The sequence below is a fragment of the Ogataea philodendri genome (genome assembly GCF_020536065.1).
Source record: "Ogataea philodendri strain CBS6075 chromosome Unknown scaffold10, whole genome shotgun sequence".
Classification (NCBI taxonomy): domain Eukaryota; kingdom Fungi; phylum Ascomycota; class Pichiomycetes; order Pichiales; family Pichiaceae; genus Ogataea; species Ogataea philodendri.
Genome location: NW_025763818.1, coordinates 106254 through 126241, shown reverse-complemented (window position 1 = coordinate 126241; position 19988 = coordinate 106254). Strand labels below are relative to the sequence as shown.

Here is a 19988-nt window from a genome sequence, read left to right as displayed (position 1 = left end):
TTATTTTCTTCTTCCCTTGCGACCAGGTTTCATGATGACTTTTCCTTCCTTCACTTCATTCGATGCATTTTTGAACTTTTCTTGTGATTCTAAATAGAACATAATATCAGTCACTTGTTCTTGCAATTCTGTGTTTTTCGCTTTCAACTCTTCGTTTTCCTTTGACAGGTAGTCAATCTTTTCAGACAAAGCCTGGTTCAAAAGAAGCTCCTCCTTGTATTTTTTCTCTGTTTCCACGTCTTTTACAGGTTTGGGTGTATCCTGCTTGGACTGTTTCAGCTTGTCAAACTCCTTTTTGAGCTCTGCAATGTTGTCTTTCATTTCATGTAAATTATCGTTAGCCAACAAGACCTTGTTGTTTGCTTCTTCAAACTTCATTTCGTAGTACTCTCGCTGCGACTCCAGTTGCGCAATCAGCATCTTGGAGTACTCGAACCCTATCTTTTCCACTTTTTCCTCGTTGCTGCTGGATCCAGCAACTCTTTCCTTCCCGCTGCGAACTGGCAGCTCCACCAGCTTTCCATCTGCCTCGTTTTGAACAAGTCTGTGGACGTAGTTGTCTCCAGCGTAGTCCCAAACCCGCTGCGACGTTGTTTCCATGGCAAAACAGTGCGATGTTTCGTTGTAATGGTCAATTGCGTGGCCCAGATCGTATCTTCCGCAGCCAATGTGGCCACAAATCAGACAGATCCACAGGTTATCGCTGGCTCCGCATGTAAGACATTTCTCTTCCTGCTCGGAGGCAATGTTTTGGCGCACATCAAGTTTAGCAGAGTATCGACAAACTGGACAGGAGTCGTCTTTCCATTTGGATAGACATTGACAGTGGAAAGTGTGCTGGCAAGGAATTGTTAGTAATCCGGTGATTGTGGAGTCCAACCGTTCCAAACAGACAGGACAAGACGCCAGCTCAATCATTTGTGACGAAGTATTAACGGTCGTCGTATCATTGGTTGTGAATGGGTCGTCCAATAAATAAGGTATTGTGCTCAAAGTTTCATGCTCGTGCTTGTTGGGACGGAAAAGAATCTCTTTAATGAATACCACTTGGCACGTTTCGGGTTCCATAGAGTTGAACGGTGCTCCGTTGTAATTATCAACAAATTCCTGGGCGTCTTTGTGGTTTTTAAACTTCATCAGAACCATAAATCTATTAGGGGTCTGGGTCCTGATCAGCCTGAAATGGGTCACCTGATTCCTCACTTTTGCGTTGAAAAACCCCAACAGAAGATCACTTGCCGAAAAGTAGAAGGGAACACTCAAAATCGCCACCATTGTCTCGTCGCCCTTGACGTGTGCCTCTTGTATATCCGATTGTGTCTCGTCCCGGTCTTTAAATAGCCGGATCACGCCATATCCGAGCAATTTGGCCTTTAACGGCTCGTTGGAATGCAAATCAATACCGTTCATGTCTGCAACCTCAATTGTTATTCGTGAAAATCGGTAATCGATCTTATCTGATTCACGGAGCTTTAATTCTTTAACCTTACGCTCAATAAGACTTTCACTTGGTGTAAGACTGTTTAATGTTCTGACTAAATCTCCAGAAGTTGTTGATTTCTTTGGAAGGTCGGTGAAGACGTCCTTATGCGAAAACACAAGATTGGTCCAAGGATCAGCAAATAGATCTTCTGTGAAATTGACTAGCTTCTTCTTGTCTAGAACCCCTAGATATTCTGTGGCTTTGATGTTTGATTCGCCGTGTAGAAACGCTTCTCCAATCAATTCGTCTGGTTTGAATAAATCAAAGAAAATTGTGTACGATGAATCCAAATTGCCATCCATCACAAACCAACTGACTCAACTACCATTCAACATTAAACTTTATATACCTTTATTTTATCTTAGCTAACAGAAATTTGAAAACCCTTGCACCTGGTCGAGGGTGTTCACGATAACAACTGGAGTTCGTGTTGTAGCTTTCTTGAAGAAACCCAGCCTCTGTTTGGGACAAAGATGCGACGAAACGGTTTGCCGTTCTCGTCTGTCGTCTTCAAGTTTTTAAGGTCAATTTGTGGGGATGGGGTCTCGTTTTCCGCCGTTTGTGATTTCGGTTCGATTTCCGGCTTCTTGCCAATGCTTTGATGAACAAACGTTTTCCATTTATCGAGTCCGTCCTTTGTTGCAATATTGAATGTTTGGTCTCCAACTTTGATCGATTTATCTCTTTGGAGCTTGTGGTCTCGCGAGAACTCGCCAATGTTGCCGCTATCCAGCGGGAACCGAGGATCCACCGTCACCCCTGAGACCTTCCGAAACGAATTGTATTCTCGTTGCAAGAACTCCAGCTTGCTGGTGAGCTCTTTCTCCTTTTGCGAGTAGCTGTTGGCCAGCAGTTCCAGATTGCAGACCGATTTTTCAAGTCCAAAGATCTTTTCCTTGAGTACCGAGACGTCGTTGGAAACCAGCTCGAGTTTCGCATTTGCGGTCTCCGTTGGTTGTTGCGCGTTAGAACTGCTCGACTTCCAACTGATCCACCACGAAACAAGAACCGACGAGATAGAAAAAAATAAATAGCCTTTGGAGTATTGGGAGCTGGGCTTTGATGGTATAGAGTTCGAGGATCTAAACGCAGAATTGAGTTTTTCGGAACGGAGGAGACATGACTGTACACCCATAAGGACACCGGCGTCAGTTTCAGAAGGTGATAATGCAGAGAGACACAATTCCAATTCAGCGTGAACGGCTGGCATAAGCACTGAGGCAAAATCCTGTAAGATGTCCTTCTTGTACCTTTTCAAACAATGACTGCTTTTATAGGATGCCGAGCAGTTGATGAATGTGCTCAACAGTTGAGATGACCCCATTTTCCCCACAAAATCACGAGGATAGTTTAGCTCTCTCATACTAGCGCTTATGACAAGTACACCAATTATCCCCAACCCAATGACCCAGATCGGGTCGTACTGTTTATATACCTTGAGAATGTTAGGATATGGTGACATTGGGCGTGGTTTTTGGTATCAATTGAGCGTGTTCTAATCAACAACAGGTATAAATTAATATGTAAGGATCTTTTGGCCCTTTTTTAAGGATTTAAAAAATTATTCTTATTAAAAACATCTATTATTTATTCTTTAGACAGACCTTGAGCAAATTCAACAGCTTTGGCTTTGACATAGTCACAAGCCTTTTCATCCTGCTGCTTTTCTTCAAACTCCAACCATTTGCCAAAGAAGAACTTGGCTTGTTTCCGGGTCAGCTTGCGTGCCACGATTCTTTCAAATAAGGCCTCAACCTTGGTTCTATCTCCCAGCTTGATTTCTTGATCAAGATACACGTTCCATAAATCGATTCTCTTAGGAACGTCGGACAAAAGACCCTCGAATAACGAACGACCGTGTTCTGGGTCTCCCTTGTTGAACTCCAATTGCGAGAACTTTTTGACAACCTCCACATGGTCCCGTTTGGTAAGAACCTGCAATGCCTTGACAAGAACCTCTCTTGCACGTTCGCTTTCTTGTTGTTGCAAGAGGAAAGAGCCAAAGGCAACCCAAACAGAAGTGTGCTGAGATCCAAACTTCTTGCACATATTAGTGTACAGTTGGTCAACCTGTTCGAATTTCTCAGATGCAATATAGATGGCAGCCAATTTCTGGTACATCACGTACGGGTCCATGTATTGACATGAACGTTTGAACGTGGCTTCCAATGATTCGTCGGTACCGAACATGTTCTCCAAGTTCAACAATGCAATCCAGATATTGAGCTTCTCTTGCTCCTCTCTATAGTTGATGGTCTTCAAAGCACGCTCACCGATCTCGCGTGCCTTTTCGATCTCACTGATTTGAATCTGGAACGACATGTAGTTCATCCACAAGATTGAAGAGTCAGGGTTACCAACAAGAAGTCTTTCGAAATCACCCACAGATTGTGGAGCACGGCTGTCGAGGTCCCCGGTCTGGTCCTCGGCAACAACCTTCCGTCTCTTCTTCTTAGGCTTGTCCAGCTCGTCGTCATCGGAGTCTTCCTCCTTTGCCTGGTCCAAAATAGAAGCAGTCCAGTCAAAGCCAGCAGAAAGACCATCCGTAGCAGCATCCTCAGAACTGTCAGAGAAATCGGATTCGTCCTCACTTTGAGAATCTTGACCATAAGCGTTGTCAATGACGCTGTCGTCAGACATGACTTCATCTTCGTCCTCTTCCACTGGTTGGTCTTCAATCTCATCAGTGAAGTACGAAGCTTTCATACCCAGAGAAAGCTGTTTCTTCTCGAGGTCGACTGCCAAAATCTTGACCTTGACACGATCTCCCTCATTGAACAGAGACTCAACATTGGTGACAGGCTGGTTTGCAATTTGAGAATGGTGGCACAATCCAGAGACGTTGAGCGTTCCGTCCAGGTTGACAAACACACCAAACTCGGTGGCTCTTCTGACGCTTCCTTCGTAGATCTCGTCCTTTTGGATCTGATCAAACCGTTTGAGCAAGTCTGTATCTCCATTCACCTCACTGCTCTTCAACGTCATCAAAATCTGGTTCTCACCATCGGCTTTGATGATCTTACCCAGCACAGGCTGGTGCACTTGGTAAAAGTGCTTCCATTCTTTCAAATAAGAGTCAGAAAGATCAGCAACACGCACCAAAGCATGGACTGTTCTTCCCAAGGCAACATAGAGTCCATTGTTTGCGACGTTCTTGACAAATCCACGGACGACGTCACCTGGAGCAACATCAGAATAGGATCCAATTCTCTTGTTCTTGGAGTCCTTTGTACGCAGCGAAACGTACACCTTCTTGTTAGAGTTGTCAACTTCCAAGACGGTGGCTGCGCAGATATCATTTGTCGAGAAGATGTCGTCCAACTTGTCGGTGTAGTCGTTCAATGCATCTGTGATGAAAGAAATGGCAGACACTTGTTTTCCAAGCTCAACAACCACATAACTTTCTCTGGTCTTGGTGACCTTTGCTGGGATAACGGTTCCAACCTTGACATCTGCCAATGAGGAAATCACATTGGATCTAGAACTCAAACTCAAAGAGTTGTGTTCAGTGTCCAGTCCAATGACCTTGACATTCAGAACGCTTCCAATTGGGTACTCTTTCTCGAGGTTCTCGAACTTGGAGGCATCGTCAGACAGATCCATAAGAGAGATACGGCCCTTAAGGTTTGGCGAGATAGTGACCCAGACAAATCCTCTGGCAAAGTTGTTGATGTATCCAACGATCTCGTCATCCAGATGCAGATCACCAATGGAGGTCGGAACAACCGGCTTGGAGGATTTCAATGCACTCTTCTTTGCGCTGAGCTCCAACACAGTCTGGTTTGTGCGTTTGTGACTGATTGGCAGGAAACGGTGGTTTCTGGAGTCGTGGTAGCCAATGACCTTGACATCCAGAACATCACCTGGCTGGAATTGAGAAAGAGGCTTCTTTTGGTCCTTGATATCGCTAACTTTATCGAACAGCTCGCTGACATCGATTCTTCCTTGCAGATTATCGGACAACTGGACGTTCAGTTGAGTGCTCTTAACAGACCGGATCTTTGCCTTGGTGACCTTACCGAGAGAGTAGTCATCCAGAAGCTTGATCGACTCGTCAACAGGGTTGACAGCTGGCTCAGACGATTTGCTGGCCTGTTTTTTCAAAGACAGCAGGAATCGTTTGTTAGCGTCGTCAACTCTGATCACATGACAGGTGATGGACTGGTTGGTGACAAACATCTTCTGGATATCGTCACCAGACTTCTCAACAGCATAACGTGGAAGAACCAGTCCAGTAAGACCGTTACCGAAACTGACGAAAACTCCGTTGGCAGTAACAGACTTGACGTATCCATGCAACGACTCGTTGTTGATCTCAATGTCTTTGTAAGAAATTGGCAGTTTCTCGTTCTGGGCGTCTTCAATCAAAGTAGACTTTGCACTCAGCTTGACCACACGAGATCGCACGTCTTTCTCAAGAACAAGAGTTGTGAGTTGAGCACCGATCTCTAATCTTTTGAGCTGGGCACGCGACTGCTCATAGTTGCCGTCACCAAGATGACCGGCGTAGATCACACCACGTAATCCTGATTCGGTAAGTTCAACGATGACAGAGTCTTTCTCCTTTTCCACCACTTGGACATCCACAATCGATCTTCCAGGGACAATTGTGTTAAGCACCTGCTTCTGACCATCAGACAATGCCTCAGAGACTCTGCAACTGACCTTGAGTTTATTATTTTCTGGGTCAACACTCAGAACACGAACCCGAATGGTCTGGCCGAGTTTCACATGATCCTCAGCACGCTTGACAAACGTCTCACTGATCTCAGAGTTGGGCAGGAATGCCTTCACGAAACCAAAAAATCTCACCACACAGCCACTTGGAAGAATCTTCTCGATGGTTGCAAATGTTTTCTGTCCAACTTGGACGTTTTTAATGTCCGAGACAACGTCTTCGTCATCAATGTTGACAAGAGACTTCTTCAAAGTCACTTCTATACGAGCTTTTCCTCCATGGTTGATGATGCGCAGGACTCGTCCCTTGATATGGGATCCGATTTTGAACTTTCTCTCTGGATATATTAGTTTCACGTCGCTCATGTACACTGGTGGCACAATTCCTTCGAACTCGTTTTCGAACTTGACAACAATACCTTTGTCGGCATCGACTGAACGCACTTCACAGTCGACGAGCTCACCAGCAGGGATGTCCTCGACTCGCAAGAATTTGCGCTCTATTTGCTGCTTGTCGAGTGTCAAAATGTATGTGTTATCAGTGGCAGAGAATCCCAACACTCTTGCTTGGTGGGTGGAGCCGATTTTGAAATCCATGTCCAAATCTTTATTGTCGCTGACCCTGGTGATGTGGGCCTGTCCGATAGCAAATCTGCTTCCAACGTCCACGTAGATGAAGCTGGAATCTTTGCCCTTAATAGTGACGGATTCGAAAACATGGCCGATTGGGAAAGCCTCTAGAGCTGTTCCGTCTTCAAAGGTGTTTAATGCAAGCGATTTGATGTGCGGCAGAATCGAAACAATAAATCTTCTATCACCGGCCTTCAAGTATGACACGATGACTCTGGCTTTGACCTTGCTTCCAACAGCAAACGAGTTCTTCAGCTCTGAGTACTCGAACTTGCCCAAATGCACAAGAGGAATGGTTGCATCTGCAACTCCAAAGAGTTTGCACACAAGACCTTCCTTGGTTGTCTCCTTCACGAGCGCATCAACACCCATGCCGGGCAAGATGGCATCCACAGAGGAGATTGTTTGAACGGAAGCGAACTTAGAGACTGGGCCACAAACAAGCGTTCTGCCGTCTTTTTTGGCAACAGCGACAAGAATTACCGATCCAACGTCCACTGGACCAGAAAGACTCTTTTTCGAAATAAAGCCCCCCACCTTGTCTTTACTGAAACTCAAGATCAAACCGTGGTCTTCAATGGATTTCACAGAAGCCTGGATCAAGGTGTTCACCACCAAATCGTCGTTTTCCATGGCCTGGTTCACCTTGACGGGGTCGACGCTCAATTCCAAACGCTTCTTCTTGCTCTTGGAACTCTCCACAACAATGGCCCTGAGCCATTGTCCGACCTCGAATCTTGAGCTCAGCTGCGGGAATGGTATTTTCTTCGTAGGCAAGGCACCATTGACAATGGTGTCTTCACCCTCGCCTTGCTCCGGCTCCTCTTCAGATTGGTCCTGCTCATCTTCATATTCCTGCAGTTGTGCGGTCAGCTCAGCGCTGATGTTCGTGATGGGAATGTATCCGTCCAAATTTTCAGTCAATGAAAGAACAAGTTCCATGCGGTTAATTTGCTTCACTTTACCCAGAACCAAACTCCCTGGAATAAGGTTTTTGAAGCTGACGTGATCAATACTGATCGATTCCTCTGGCACATCAACAACTTTAGCGATCTTGGCCTTCTTGGAGCGTTTTGTTTGCTTGGACTCAAGTAAAGCGTCCTGAACGGCTTCGTTGGCCACCTCCTTGACCTCCAACGGGGTCAGCACCGATCCGCCTCCTCTAGGAAACGAGATTTCGGCACTCTTAGAAAGAAGAGACTTCTTGTCCCCGGCACCGTCTTCAGACTCAGCTCTCTTTCGTTTCTGGCTTTCAACCATGCTAGACAATAAGATCTAAAATTTTTTATGAAAAATTTTGAAATATTTTTTTTTTTTCACGGCAGTGCTCAAATACCAAACGAGACAAGTCTCTTCATTCTTCCAAGTTGTTGCAACGAATACGAGCAAAGTTTGGTATGAGGTTCCAACTCGTGGTCACAAACCACCCCACGTCGGATATCAGTCGTCCATCGGTGTTTGTGTCGGATTTTGTGACCGGAAAAAGACACATCATTGGACATGTCCCCGAAGGATTACAGCGACAATGCATTCAGATTGGAGTCAGAACTTCTAGAGTTGACTCGATCTATTTGACTGGTATTGCCGACTGGAAGTCTCTTTCGGGGTTGCCTGGTTTTATTCTCACGGTTGGAGACCAAGGAGTGAAGGATTTGAACATATTCCATAGCGGGAATAGAGTGATCAAGTTCCTAGTATCTTCGTGGAGATACTTTGTGTTCCGGCTGGGACTGAGATTTGTCATTGAAGATATTGATGTTCATAAATCCGGAGAGTACCAGATCAAAGCGATCAACATTACTCGATCTGACGATGCTCCAGGGAAGACTAATGATAATGAGTTTTTGAAGCACATTTCGGAGCTATTACGACACATGTTTGGGTTAAAGTACGAACTTGGGGCCAACGGCAGGTTCCTTACAAAGATCGCACTACCATGGACTTTTTACCATCCTAAAGTATCTGCAAATTACATCATGACAGGTAACGCTGTGAGAGGCCGGTTTTTGGTCGAGAAAGCCATCGAACTGGGCTGTCCAAAACGGCAGTTCAGAGACCTGTGCGCGTTCAAGACTGTCACACTGGAAGACGGAACAGTGATCAAACCTGAAGACGTCCTGGAGCCAAGCAAACGTTTCGACAGCGCTCTGTTCTTGGACATTCCTGGCGAGGAGTATTTGGAAAATACCATCAATCACGACTGGCAGGCCGATCTCGAGGAAGGTAAATACACATTGGTTTACCATTTCATTGACGACTCGGTGAAGAACATTTTGGAAAGACCAGAATACCAAAAGTTCATCCAATCTTTCGATCCAACCACCGTTCATCTGATCTCTCACAAACAATACGTTCCTGATGCGTTGAATTATCTTTCTTCGTACACATCGTCTTTGAAATGGCATATGTTACTTCCCGAGTACTTCCCGTTGTTCAGATGGAGCGATGTGGGGGAGCTGCCGATCCCAAAAGAGCTGACCAATGTGCTACCAATGGTGCGTGGCCAGTCTGCGGGAATCGAGTCCGGTGCACCAGCCGCCGTGGAGAGAAAGTTCCCAACGACCAAAGACGAAGTCAGAACGTTTTTGAAACATGTCTACCAACAGGACGTGGTGCCTGCCAACGTCCCAAACTACCCTTCTGAGGAAGAGTTTGTGAATGCTGCATTTAAGCCCGCAGGAAAGAAATTGGGTGTGGCTCCGGATTTGTCCAAGCCGCTTAAGGACCAGGTCGAGCTCCTGGTGCTAGGAACAGGGTCAGCTATTCCGTCAAAACTGAGAAACGTCATCTCGACGTGTGTGCGGATTCCAACAGAGACCGGGTTCCGGACCCTCATACTGGACGCTGGAGAGAACACTCTGGGAACCATCGAGAAACTGTACAGTCCAGAAGATACCGAACGTCTTTTCAAAGAGCTCAAGATCGTCTTTTTGTCGCACCTGCACGCAGACCACCATATCGGGATTATATCCTTGCTGAACAAATGGAACACTGTCCGGTCTGAGCACGACAAACTTTTTGTTGTGGCCCCATGGCAGTATGCTAAATTTGTTCGCGAGGTGCAGAGACTGGACGACACACTGGACTTGACTGGGATCGAGTACCTGAGCTGCGACGAATTCAACCAGGACATGATTCTGCCTGAGCACGAGCAGGCGCCTCTTGAGGACGTTTCTCACCTCGACCTGAGAACCGTCACGTGCGAGACATTGGAACTGGAGCCAAACGCGGCGTTGCAGCAGCAGCTGCTGGAACGGGCAGGGCTGAGGAGTTTCAGAACGTGCTACGCCACGCACTGTGACTACTCGTACTCGTGTGCGCTGGACTTCGATGTTGGGGCTGAGTCGTTCAAGGTAGCATACTCTGGAGACACAAGGCCCAAGCTGCAGTTCGCGGAGATCTCGGAAGGATGCGACCTGCTGATCCACGAGTCCACTCTGGAGGACAAGAAGTACCAGGACGCTATAGACAAGAAGCACAGCACCACGTCGGAGGCGCTCCAGATGGGTATTTTGATGCAGGCCAAGAAAATCCTGTTTACCCATTTCAGCCAAAGGTACCGGTATTTTTCGAATTCCAGCCAGGTTTACAACAAATTGGCAAATCCAACCAAAGTCAGAACCGCGGTGGAAAAAGTATCCCCGATCTTCAAAGCCCCTTTGAGCCCGGAAATGGTGGAAAACGCACCTCAAATCGAGACGATCTTTGCCGTTGATAACATGCACATAGAACTAGGCAATTTCGACCTCCAACGCCCCGTGTTTGAGCGAATTGGCGACAAGCTCGAGCGGCTATTCAACGCCGACGTGGAAGATGAGTCCGAACAGGTTGAATCCCACTATTATTCAAAAAAACGCAAAGCTTCTTAGATGCTCTTTTGGCACGGCAGTGCACACAATAATTTCTATTATCATCTCCACATATCTGACGTCACATATATATAATAAAAGATTATTGCTAGTGTGCAAAAGAAAATATTTCTCATCCATGAAAGAACAAGGAGATAAAGTCCATAAGGTGCACTCGTATTCGTTCATCGAGCGGGTGGACGATCCCGTCGGTTTGTCGTCCGCAGAAGAGTCGATTTTGTCTTCCGATGAGTCCAGCTCCGACTCGGCAAAAAGACAGAAAGGAGGATTGCCCCACTCTTCAGGGGAGTCCGAACTCAATGCGTCGTCCATGTTTTTCTCTGAAAACGTCAACGACAACCATATTGAGGACGAGTACAACGACGTTCCATTTGCAAACAGTTCCAGTGCCTCATCCACTGCCGAAAACGTCTCCGACACATCGCTTGCTGCCAACCTCGACTACCTTAATATCTCCAACTCCAGTCTGGTTGAGCAGAAAAAAGAGGAGTATTCCAATGAGATCCCGGACTTCTATCTCCCCGAGAAGCTCAACTACCCGTACCGTTCGCCATACGACTTCTCAGACGCCGAGTTTGAAAAGATGAACCACTTTGACTTTCTCCAGACTTTGAACTTTAGAGAACCTCCGCTGCTACCGCCATATCTCAACTCCAACCTGCTCAACGATTCGCCTTCCCACAACTACCGCACCTATCCGTACCAGTACCAGTACTCGAACCACGTTTACATCAACGACCAGTACCGCTACAACATCAACGACCTAAACCTCATGGACAAGTATAGTCGTCAGGTGCGGTCCAAATCCATCAGAGAGACACTCAAAAAACGCGCCAGTGATCAGGGTATCCCCACTCTTGCCCAGCTTAGACACGCAGACTACGTCGAGAACGTCGACCACGAAGACATCCCAAATCATGTCATGCTCAATCATCTCATCACGTGCAACTCCAAGGTGGACAACGTTCTTACCGGTTCTTGTATCCATAGATACGCAGGCAAGTTCATCACTCAGATCGTTTATTTCCCTATATCCTAGATGGCGTTACGTATTGGCGAGTTTTCGCTCAGGGTGCTGTCGCTGTCGAAATGGTCTGCTGGTTGGAAGTACGTTGGTTTGGCCCGGGTTCTTGCGTTCTCGTTCCCCTGGAACAGTCCACCGTACTCGCTGGACGATGGTCCGTACAGCAGCAGCAGGTTGAAGTTGTTTGGCGTCAGCAAACTGAGTGGGTTGCGTTGGTTCAGGGCAGGCTCTAGATTCTCGTTGGAGAATCCACCCATGTCGGGGGTGGATGTCTGGCGAGACCCTGTTTGCTGTCCGCCGCTGATCATGTTGGACGAAGCTAGGAACTTGCGAGGAGACGGGGTCTTTGGCTGGATGCGGTTGCTCTTCTCTGGAGTCTGGATGCTAGGTAGAACGTTTTCGTCCTGCTGGAACTTCATTCTATGCTCAATCACCTTCTTGGTGTACACCTTGCTGGAGTACTTCTTGCCTGGCTTGCTCACTGTGACCGGGCCTGCTCCCGGGTCGGCATTCAGCACCTTGAACATCTCCTCTAGAATATCCAGCTTGCGTCTGCTAAGACGGCCCATTTTGGACGGCTCCGAGTGGCTCAAGTTGAAGTCTCCAACAGACTCTGCCGCCGCGATCATCTCCTTTGCCTGGAACCGGAACGTTCTGATGATACAAACGAGCAAATCGATGCGCTCCTCCTTGCGCAGATGGTCTGGCTCTTTGTGACGACACGTCTCTGGCCACCATAACGGCTTGGTACGGTCTCCGAGCTTGTATGGGTACCGGCTCTGCTTTTTGGGTTCGATGAGTCTTATCCAGGACTTGGCCAGAAGTTTACACGGGATCTGCTGGAACTCGTCAAAACACTGCGCCAGGTACTCGTCAACTTCGCGCGAGTTGCGAGGATTGATTTCGATGGACTTGAACGTCTTTTCGATGAGACTTGTCTCTGCGGATTCTGTTTCTTGCTCGATGGACAGTCCGCACAACTCGGACGCCGTCAACACGTTCTTGGGGTCCGACAGCGTGAGCTCACATTTGAGCCCAAAGTCTCTGTATATGCTATCAGTCAGTTGTCTGACCTCTCTGAGTTTCTCTTTGAGCTCGGCCATAATTGATGAGTCCAAAAGGATCCATCAACATGATATATATAAGGTTGTTAATGTGTTTAGATTTTACAGATTCGTCTTCGATTTGTAGCAGCAAGGACTCATCTCTACTTGGAGGCAGCTATGAAACAATTCTGAGCTTGCTTAGGTAATAAATTCTTTTTTATCACACCTTGAATGTCTAATGATAGTCTGGAAGAGTCGTTGAGAGATCTGACTCTGCAGTCGATCCAGGACCATCCGACCAAGCCGAAGGAGCAGATTGCGCTCGAGTTTTTCGAGCTTGGCAGCAAAAAAGAGCTCGAAGGCTCGTTGAGCGAGGCTGTCGGGTATTATAGAAAGGCGTTCAAGCTGGACGAGAAGGTTGATTTGCGATACCGAGAGAAGCTCGTGAGCTCTCAGCCGGCACCGGAGAAACGCAAAGACGGTATCATTTATGACCAGACGAAAAAACTCGACCTCAGCAAAATCAAAGTCGAGCCGTTGCTCAAGTCGTTCCATGACTCGGTATTTCACCCTATAGACGAAGAACAGCCGATCTTGCTCGAGACCTTGCCGGACGAGGTGATTACCAATCTTCTGGATACTCTGCTGTGTATGGACGGGCCGTCGTGGCTCAATTTCGCAATGACTTGTAAAAAGTTGTCGTGGCTAGGGTTTGTGCAGACCGCTAATTGGCAGCGACTTTGTATGTTGGTGTATCCGCGACAGGTGTACGACGACGCGCAACGGGTGCTTAACAAGGTGACGGCCGACCAATGGCAGATGGTGGTCCATTGGGACCACGACTGGCGCAAAATGCTGTGCGAGCGGCCGTTTATCAAGTTCAACGGCTTGTACATCAGTGCGGTCAACTACCAAAGAGAGGGAGGCCGTGCCGAGTTTTCTAACCAGTGGAACCTGCCCTTCCGCATGATCACATACTACAGATACTACCGGTTTTTCCCCGACGGCAGCTGTCAGAAGCTGCTGACGGTGCTGCAACCGCAAGAGGTGGTGCCCAAGTTCCACAGGAACTGGCGCGAGCTGTTTGGGCCCAGCGAGTGGGAGAAAGTGTACGAAGGCACCTGGTCGATGAGCGTCGACGGCAGCGTGCAGTGCAATTGCGAGGGGCCCGTCAAAATGTACCGGTTTGTGGACGAGTTCCAAATTGTTAACGGGGGCCGGTTTGCACGACACCACAAGCTGGACTGGGTGCGGATGGGGTACATTGTGAAGGAGACGTCGGAGGAAGGCGATTTGGAGATTTCGAACGAGCGTAGCTTCGCCTTCAGCAGAGTCCGGTCGTACACACAGGAACAGGCCGCCGCGCCTATAAATATACATATCACGTAAATTTTTTCCGGTTCCCCAGATTTCGGCCACAAGGTTCGTCGGGTCTCCGGAGAACCCCGAGCCCGGAAATATTTCGATGCGGCTCAGAACGGTGGGATGTAGGATGAATGGAATGGGATGGACGCTATATAAATAATAGACAGGATCTCCTTCGAAGTTGCATATTCAAAATGGCTCAAATCAACCCAACCAGTTTGAAAGGCGTGCAAATTCTCGGCGAAGTTTCCGACAAACCACTCTTGTCGGAGGCCACTCCAAGAGACATTCTCACCAAGGACGCTTTGAAGTTTATTGTTCTGTTGCACAGAAGTTTCAACAAAACCAGAAAGCAGTTACTCGAGAACAGACAGCAAGTTCAGAAGGAACTGGACGCTGGCGAAAAGCTCCATTTCTTGGAAGAGACGAAATACATCAGAGACGATCCTAACTGGAAGTGTCTGCCTTCTCATCCTAAATTGCAATGCCGTAAGATCGAGATCACCGGTCCTCCAGACGCAAAGATGATTGTGAATGCTTTCAACACAGACGTGTTCACCTACATGACCGACTTCGAGGACTCGTGCTCTCCAACATGGAGCAATATGATCTACGGCCAGGTCAACTTGTACGACGCTATCAGAGACAAGATCGACTTCACCAATGAGTCCACCGGTAAGCGTTACAAGATCAACAAGGAAGGAAGAAGACTGCCTGTCTTGATCGTCAGACCAAGAGGATGGCACATGGTCGACAAGCACATCCTCGTTGACGGCGAGCCAATCTCTGCCTCCATCATGGATTTCGGTCTCTTTTTCTTCCATAACGCCAAGTACCTGCTTTCCCAAGGACTGGCTCCGTTCTTCTACCTGCCAAAGATGGAACACTACAAAGAGGCCCAACTGTGGAACGACATCTTCGGCGTTGCACAGGACTGTCTTGAGATCCCAAGAGGAACCATCAAGGCCACCGTTCTTATCGAGACCTTGCCAATCTCGTACCAGCTCGACGAGGTGCTATATGCTCTCAGAGAACACTCTGCCGGCTTGAACTGCGGAAGATGGGACTACATGTTCTCCACCATCAAGAGACTCAGAAACCAGAAGGACCACGTCTTGCCAGACAGACACCAGGTCACCATGAAGGTATCGTTCATGACCAACTACGTCAAGCAGCTCATCAAGATCTGCCACAAGAGAGGTGTCCACGCAATGGGAGGAATGGCTGCAACCATTCCTATCAAGAACGACCCAGAAAGAAACGCAGTGGCTATGGAAGCCGTCAAGCAAGACAAACTCAGAGAGGTTCTTGCTGGCCACGACGGTACCTGGATCGCTCACCCTGGCTTGTTGTCTACTGCTCTGCCGGTCTTTGAGGAACACATGCCTACTCCTAACCAGCTCCACGTGCAAAAGGACTACGAGGTCTCTGAAGCTGACTTGGTGGACACAAAGATCCCTGGCGGTCAGATCACCATGAAGGGTGTCAGTGCAAATATTTACATTGGTCTCAACTATATGGAGAGCTGGCTCAGAGGTCTGGGATGTGTCCCAATCAACAACCTCATGGAAGACGCTGCCACCGCAGAGGTCTCGAGATTGCAGCTGTACTCTTGGTGTAAGCATGCCGTCAAGATGGACGACACTGGAAAAACCATCACCCCAGAGTTCATCTGTAAGTTGATCGACGAGGAGGTTGAAAAGTCGGCCACAAAGCCTGGAAACAAGTTCAAGACTGCCGCAGAGTGCCTCAAGAAGGAAATCAGCGGACAGGTCGAGGTCGCCGAGTTCTTGACAACTTTGCTCTATGACGATATCGTCACTGTTGGCCCTGAGGTCAACATCAACTCTTTGAAATGATTTAAGGTGGTCTCAACTGCATTTATAGCTCATGATTCGAATTGTCTATCTATTGATCTGTAATCCTATCCGCAGTGTTCAGCATGCTTTGCAAGCAGTGCTTGAGTTTCTTCAAGTGTGCCCCTTTGTAGCGCTGCAAATTGTTGGAGATCAAAAGTTGGGGGTTCATTGGCTCCTCGTTATAGAAAGTAGCGTGCAAGTGGGTTGCAAATTGTTCGTAATAGTCGTATGACCGGCTGATAAACTTGAAGAAAGGTCTGATGTTGTGTACACGGATTCCAAATAGTGTGAGTATTTGTTTCATCACGTTAGAAAGCTCCACTAACGTAAGCGCATCAACGTCATCAAGTTGTAACATTTGGTAGTTTTTCAAGTCCTTACTGGAAAGCTTGGTAGAGACATCGCCAATTTTTGCCTTATGGGACTCGTTTTCTTGCTTGAGTGACTCAATGAGGTACTCATACTCGGTCATCTTGCTTGCTAGCCGCTGCTTTTCAGCCATAAGCTCGTCAGTACTACCTTCAGAGTCTTTCATCTTAGTCATTATCTGGTCAATCTCTTTCTCGGTCTGTGTTTTCAAAGACTCATACAATTTCTCCACTTCAAACTTGCCCTTTTCGACTTCAGCGAGCTTCTGTCTTTCAAGCTCAAGTTCTTGAGTCAGGCTCTGGTTGGTAGATTCGTGACTTCTGCTGGCTTCATGAACTTTCTGCAGTTCAAGTTTAGTGTTTTCCAGTTCATGACAGACACTCTCGAGTTTTGCTCCAACACTTTGTGCACTATCAGCATCTGCTTTCAACTGTGTGATCGTACCGGTTTGTTCAGTAACTTGAGCTTCAAGCTCTGCGTTCTTTGTCTCAGCGCGCGCGACTTTATCTGATTGTTCCTCCACATCTGCTTTTAGCTTATTGTTCTCTGCCACAAGTTCCTCATTCGATGATTTAAGCTTACTGATTTCCTGTTCAAGTTGTTCACGAGCAAGAACCATCTCTTTGAAAGAATCTAGCTCTTTCTGGATCACACTTCGGCTGTCCATCAAGGATTCAATTTTCCTTTCCAGATCATTAATAGTTTTGAGTCTCAGCTCGAGTTCTTGTTCCATAGTTGCGTTTTGCACGTTTGCCTGTTCCAGTTTCTCTTGCAACTCTCTTTTCTCAGATTGAAGAGTTCTCAGTCTGTTTGGAGACGTCAAGTTCTCTTTATCCTGGACATTGTCATCGAACTTGACTACCAACTTCTGAACTTGGTTGGCCTCGGAAGCGGGAGAGTTGCGCGGATTAAGAACATTGGTATAGTGTTTAGATATCGAGGCGATATTCTGGCGGAGATCAGCTCTTGGTGTCGACGAGGCGACCGAATCGGTCATTGGCGTTTGGAAATCCAACATGGAGTTCTGATTTTCATTGGCGGACAATTCTCTAGCCTTGAGTGCGCGGCCAAATGCGCTTTCCTGGTTTCGATCTGACTTTTTATTTAGCACCATATCGATAAACTCATTCTCATCTATCGAGTCGGGGATCGTCTTGTTGTCAAAATAAAGATGGAGGTCAGAACTTTCCGCCAAATGATCCAAATCCTCGGATTCTGCAGAATTCGACCGGCGACGCATTAGCTTAATTCGTTGTTTTCAGCGCTTATTCAAGTATAAACAAATAAAATATAAACAATTGATTACTATAAATTGAGCGCGCTTAATATCTTTTTTTTCCCACGACGCGTCGGTAACGTCGATTTATGTCTTGGGGTGTTACTTAGTATCTCGTTATTCATAAATATGCCAATATCTACCGGACTAGTTCCTTCAGTCGCTGGTTCACTTCTTCTAAGCGTTTGATCTCCTCTATAGATTCCACCATGACGTTGTATTTGGACATCTTCTTGCGCTTGCTTTTGCTATTTTTGCTCTGTAGCTGGTTAAGATGGGTAGGAGAGGAACTGATCAGCTCGCAAAGCTCATCGAACGATCTTTTGATGACAGCACGCCGTTTTTTCTCCGACGAGGTATGGTTGAGTTTCTTTTCCTCTTCGGTCAGCTGTTTTTTCGATAGCGATACACTTCTTTGTCGCTCCTGGAACGAAGCTCTGGCTAATTTCTCTTCCACAGATGGTGCAGCAGAAAACACATGAGTCGGTATTGAGTCTTCCTCCTTTTTAATGAAAGGCTTGGTGGCTGGTTGTGGTTCTTTTGCGTTTTCTCTGATGGAGTTTGCCAACGGGTCGATCGAATGCCAATGTTTGGACAGATTTGACAAGCTTTGATCGTTGGCGATGGAATCAAGGAAGTTTTCCAAAGCAGATGTTTCTGAAACAGAAAGAAGTTCTGAAGACTGCTGGCGTGACAACCCAATGACGTTTGCCGAGTAGTTTAGATTATTAAATGTTGCCAAGAGATTTCTGGTATTTGGTGAGACCGGAGAGTTGGCCTGAACAGGCGATAGCTCTGCAAAGTTGAGGGATGACGAGCTGCGGTTCAAAAGGGAGGTTTTATCGTATGGTGGCCGGGTGTTATCTGGTGTCAGGGGTCGAGACAGCTGTTCGTGGACGATTTTGGGCGATCTGTAGAAAGGCGATAGTCCCGTAGACATGAAATTCGATAACGGTGGGGTTTGCGGTGCGTTCGTGGAAGTTTGGGTCGAGTTTGTACCGGGAGACAAACTATGGGACATTGCAGCGTTTCTACTGGACCCAGGTACCGAGTTTGGCACCGAGCCGGGCGTGGAATCCAGCTCGTTCGTCATCAGTACATACGCGGTATCGAAATCCAGATCCGACGAGAAATAGTCGGCTGGTGCCGAGGACGCTGTTTGTCGGTTGGACTCGCTGTTCTCCCACGATGTGTTGTAATTACCCTGCGGCGGGAGCACGCCCAGGTTCGCGGAAAACATGCTCGGTGTCGGGCTTTTGGTGCCACTTGTGAGGTTTGACAAGGACATGCAGGCGGATTTATTGCGGGTTCGAAAACAAGACTCTCGATCCGATGAGTAGACTTTTTTATTAATTGTTGGAGAATCACATGCTTACCCCGAGAATTAGATTACCTTGCACATAATTGTGAATTGGCAGACTTGAAATTTCGGGACCCAAGGCCCACGGTTTTCGATTACTAAGTACTACTGCAGCACACCGTTGGTGAGACGCTGCAGGATGAGGTCATCTGACTCAGATGCGTCTTTCTGGATCACACCTGCAGTTTTTAAAACCGACTTGGTGCCCACAACGTCTTTTTCGAAGTTGATCTGGCTAACGTTGTCGGAGAACTCGACCGTCTTCTGCCACTCTTGAGCGTCTTCTAGTGAGTAGTCCAGGTTATCAGCGATGTACTTGGCGGCTTCTTCTTTGTGGCCGTTGTAGTACTCAATTCCGTCCTGCACAGCTTCAAGGAATGCCGAGACCTGTTTTTTCTCCACGTTTTTACCAGAAACGACCACCCATGACGACCATGGAGTGTAGATTTGGCCGATCTTCTTGATCTCCTTGTTGTCGTAGTACTTCTTGCTGGTGAAGTATTCCCACATGAACGCATCTGACGACTCCAGGTGGTCTTTTTGGTTGACAGAGTCTCTCAGGTTCTTGAAGTTGTCCAGGATGACGAACTTTTTGAAGAACGGCACACTGAAGCCGCGCTGCAGCCCCAGAACGAATGCCATCACATAAGAACCAGATCCAATACGACTCACACCAATAGAGCCGTTCTGTAGCTGAGTCTCGGAGGTCAGCTCGGAGCGGTCCACTCCAGTGGAAATTGCCCAACAAAGCGGTGACTTGACGTACGTTCCCGCAATCTGGTACTGATCGTCTCCATCGCAAATTCCTCTCACAAACGCTTCTGTAAGTCCAACTGCAATATCGATCTGCTGACTCTTCAGAGATTGGATCAGGTGGCCAGACCCGGAAGGATACTCAATGAGCTCGCATTCGATCCCTTTCGAGGCAAAGAACCCTTTGGCCTGGGAAAACTGTAAAGGAGTCGAAAAGTGTTCAGGAACAAACCCAACTTTCAAACCCATGGTGGTGGAGCTATATAATTAATTTTAC

General features: G+C 47.3%; 16 protein-coding genes across 16 annotated transcripts; 7 read left to right on the top strand and 9 right to left on the bottom strand.

The window, feature by feature from the left end:
* On the bottom strand, positions 1 to 1785 carry OGAPHI_000678 (uncharacterized protein; the record flags this gene model as incomplete). Its single annotated transcript, XM_046208117.1, has 1 exon — positions 1 to 1785. The coding sequence occupies one exon, from the start codon at positions 1783 to 1785 to the stop codon at positions 1 to 3; it is 1785 nt and encodes a 594-aa protein (XP_046064335.1).
* A 104-nt stretch (positions 1786 to 1889) lies between these two features.
* Positions 1890 to 2945, bottom strand: OGAPHI_000677 (uncharacterized protein; the record flags this gene model as incomplete). Its single annotated transcript, XM_046208105.1, has 1 exon — positions 1890 to 2945. The coding sequence occupies one exon, from the start codon at positions 2943 to 2945 to the stop codon at positions 1890 to 1892; it is 1056 nt and encodes a 351-aa protein (XP_046064334.1).
* Positions 2946 to 3070: 125 nt separating this feature from the next.
* Positions 3071 to 8050, bottom strand: OGAPHI_000674 (uncharacterized protein; the record flags this gene model as incomplete). The annotated part of the gene is made up of 1 exon (XM_046208072.1): positions 3071 to 8050. One exon carries the CDS (start codon positions 8048 to 8050, stop codon positions 3071 to 3073), a length of 4980 nt encoding a protein of 1659 aa, XP_046064331.1.
* OGAPHI_000676 (uncharacterized protein) lies at positions 3582 to 5935 on the top strand (the record flags this gene model as incomplete). Its single annotated transcript, XM_046208094.1, has 3 exons — positions 3582 to 3598; positions 3940 to 4919; positions 5067 to 5935. The coding sequence occupies 3 exons, from the start codon at positions 3582 to 3584 to the stop codon at positions 5933 to 5935; spliced, it is 1866 nt and encodes a 621-aa protein (XP_046064333.1).
* On the top strand, positions 6834 to 7199 carry OGAPHI_000675 (uncharacterized protein; the record flags this gene model as incomplete). The annotated part of the gene is made up of 1 exon (XM_046208083.1): positions 6834 to 7199. One exon carries the CDS (start codon positions 6834 to 6836, stop codon positions 7197 to 7199), a length of 366 nt encoding a protein of 121 aa, XP_046064332.1.
* A 137-nt stretch (positions 8051 to 8187) lies between the features above and the next one.
* On the top strand, positions 8188 to 10659 carry OGAPHI_000673 (uncharacterized protein; the record flags this gene model as incomplete). Its single annotated transcript, XM_046208061.1, has 1 exon — positions 8188 to 10659. The coding sequence occupies one exon, from the start codon at positions 8188 to 8190 to the stop codon at positions 10657 to 10659; it is 2472 nt and encodes an 823-aa protein (XP_046064330.1).
* On the bottom strand, positions 9559 to 11647 carry OGAPHI_000672 (uncharacterized protein; the record flags this gene model as incomplete). Its single annotated transcript, XM_046208050.1, has 4 exons — positions 9559 to 10085; positions 10788 to 11095; positions 11198 to 11343; positions 11429 to 11647. 4 exons carry the CDS (start codon positions 11645 to 11647, stop codon positions 9559 to 9561), a joined length of 1200 nt encoding a protein of 399 aa, XP_046064329.1.
* OGAPHI_000671 (uncharacterized protein) lies at positions 10778 to 11698 on the top strand (the record flags this gene model as incomplete). The annotated part of the gene is made up of 1 exon (XM_046208039.1): positions 10778 to 11698. The coding sequence occupies one exon, from the start codon at positions 10778 to 10780 to the stop codon at positions 11696 to 11698; it is 921 nt and encodes a 306-aa protein (XP_046064328.1).
* On the bottom strand, positions 11695 to 12786 carry OGAPHI_000669 (uncharacterized protein; the record flags this gene model as incomplete). Its single annotated transcript, XM_046208017.1, has 1 exon — positions 11695 to 12786. The coding sequence occupies one exon, from the start codon at positions 12784 to 12786 to the stop codon at positions 11695 to 11697; it is 1092 nt and encodes a 363-aa protein (XP_046064326.1).
* OGAPHI_000670 (uncharacterized protein) lies at positions 12065 to 12400 on the top strand (the record flags this gene model as incomplete). Its single annotated transcript, XM_046208028.1, has 1 exon — positions 12065 to 12400. The coding sequence occupies one exon, from the start codon at positions 12065 to 12067 to the stop codon at positions 12398 to 12400; it is 336 nt and encodes a 111-aa protein (XP_046064327.1).
* A 174-nt stretch (positions 12787 to 12960) lies between the features above and the next one.
* On the top strand, positions 12961 to 14118 carry OGAPHI_000668 (uncharacterized protein; the record flags this gene model as incomplete). The annotated part of the gene is made up of 1 exon (XM_046208006.1): positions 12961 to 14118. One exon carries the CDS (start codon positions 12961 to 12963, stop codon positions 14116 to 14118), a length of 1158 nt encoding a protein of 385 aa, XP_046064325.1.
* A 170-nt stretch (positions 14119 to 14288) lies between these two features.
* On the top strand, positions 14289 to 15953 carry OGAPHI_000666 (uncharacterized protein; the record flags this gene model as incomplete). The annotated part of the gene is made up of 1 exon (XM_046207983.1): positions 14289 to 15953. One exon carries the CDS (start codon positions 14289 to 14291, stop codon positions 15951 to 15953), a length of 1665 nt encoding a protein of 554 aa, XP_046064323.1.
* On the bottom strand, positions 14451 to 15719 carry OGAPHI_000667 (uncharacterized protein; the record flags this gene model as incomplete). The annotated part of the gene is made up of 2 exons (XM_046207994.1): positions 14451 to 15079; positions 15176 to 15719. The coding sequence occupies 2 exons, from the start codon at positions 15717 to 15719 to the stop codon at positions 14451 to 14453; spliced, it is 1173 nt and encodes a 390-aa protein (XP_046064324.1).
* Positions 15954 to 16002: 49 nt separating the features above from the next.
* Positions 16003 to 17562, bottom strand: OGAPHI_000665 (uncharacterized protein; the record flags this gene model as incomplete). Its single annotated transcript, XM_046207972.1, has 1 exon — positions 16003 to 17562. One exon carries the CDS (start codon positions 17560 to 17562, stop codon positions 16003 to 16005), a length of 1560 nt encoding a protein of 519 aa, XP_046064322.1.
* Positions 17563 to 17737: 175 nt separating this feature from the next.
* OGAPHI_000664 (uncharacterized protein) lies at positions 17738 to 18838 on the bottom strand (the record flags this gene model as incomplete). Its single annotated transcript, XM_046207961.1, has 1 exon — positions 17738 to 18838. One exon carries the CDS (start codon positions 18836 to 18838, stop codon positions 17738 to 17740), a length of 1101 nt encoding a protein of 366 aa, XP_046064321.1.
* A 225-nt stretch (positions 18839 to 19063) lies between these two features.
* OGAPHI_000663 (uncharacterized protein) lies at positions 19064 to 19960 on the bottom strand (the record flags this gene model as incomplete). The annotated part of the gene is made up of 1 exon (XM_046207950.1): positions 19064 to 19960. The coding sequence occupies one exon, from the start codon at positions 19958 to 19960 to the stop codon at positions 19064 to 19066; it is 897 nt and encodes a 298-aa protein (XP_046064320.1).
* Positions 19961 to 19988: the final 28 nt, after the last annotated feature.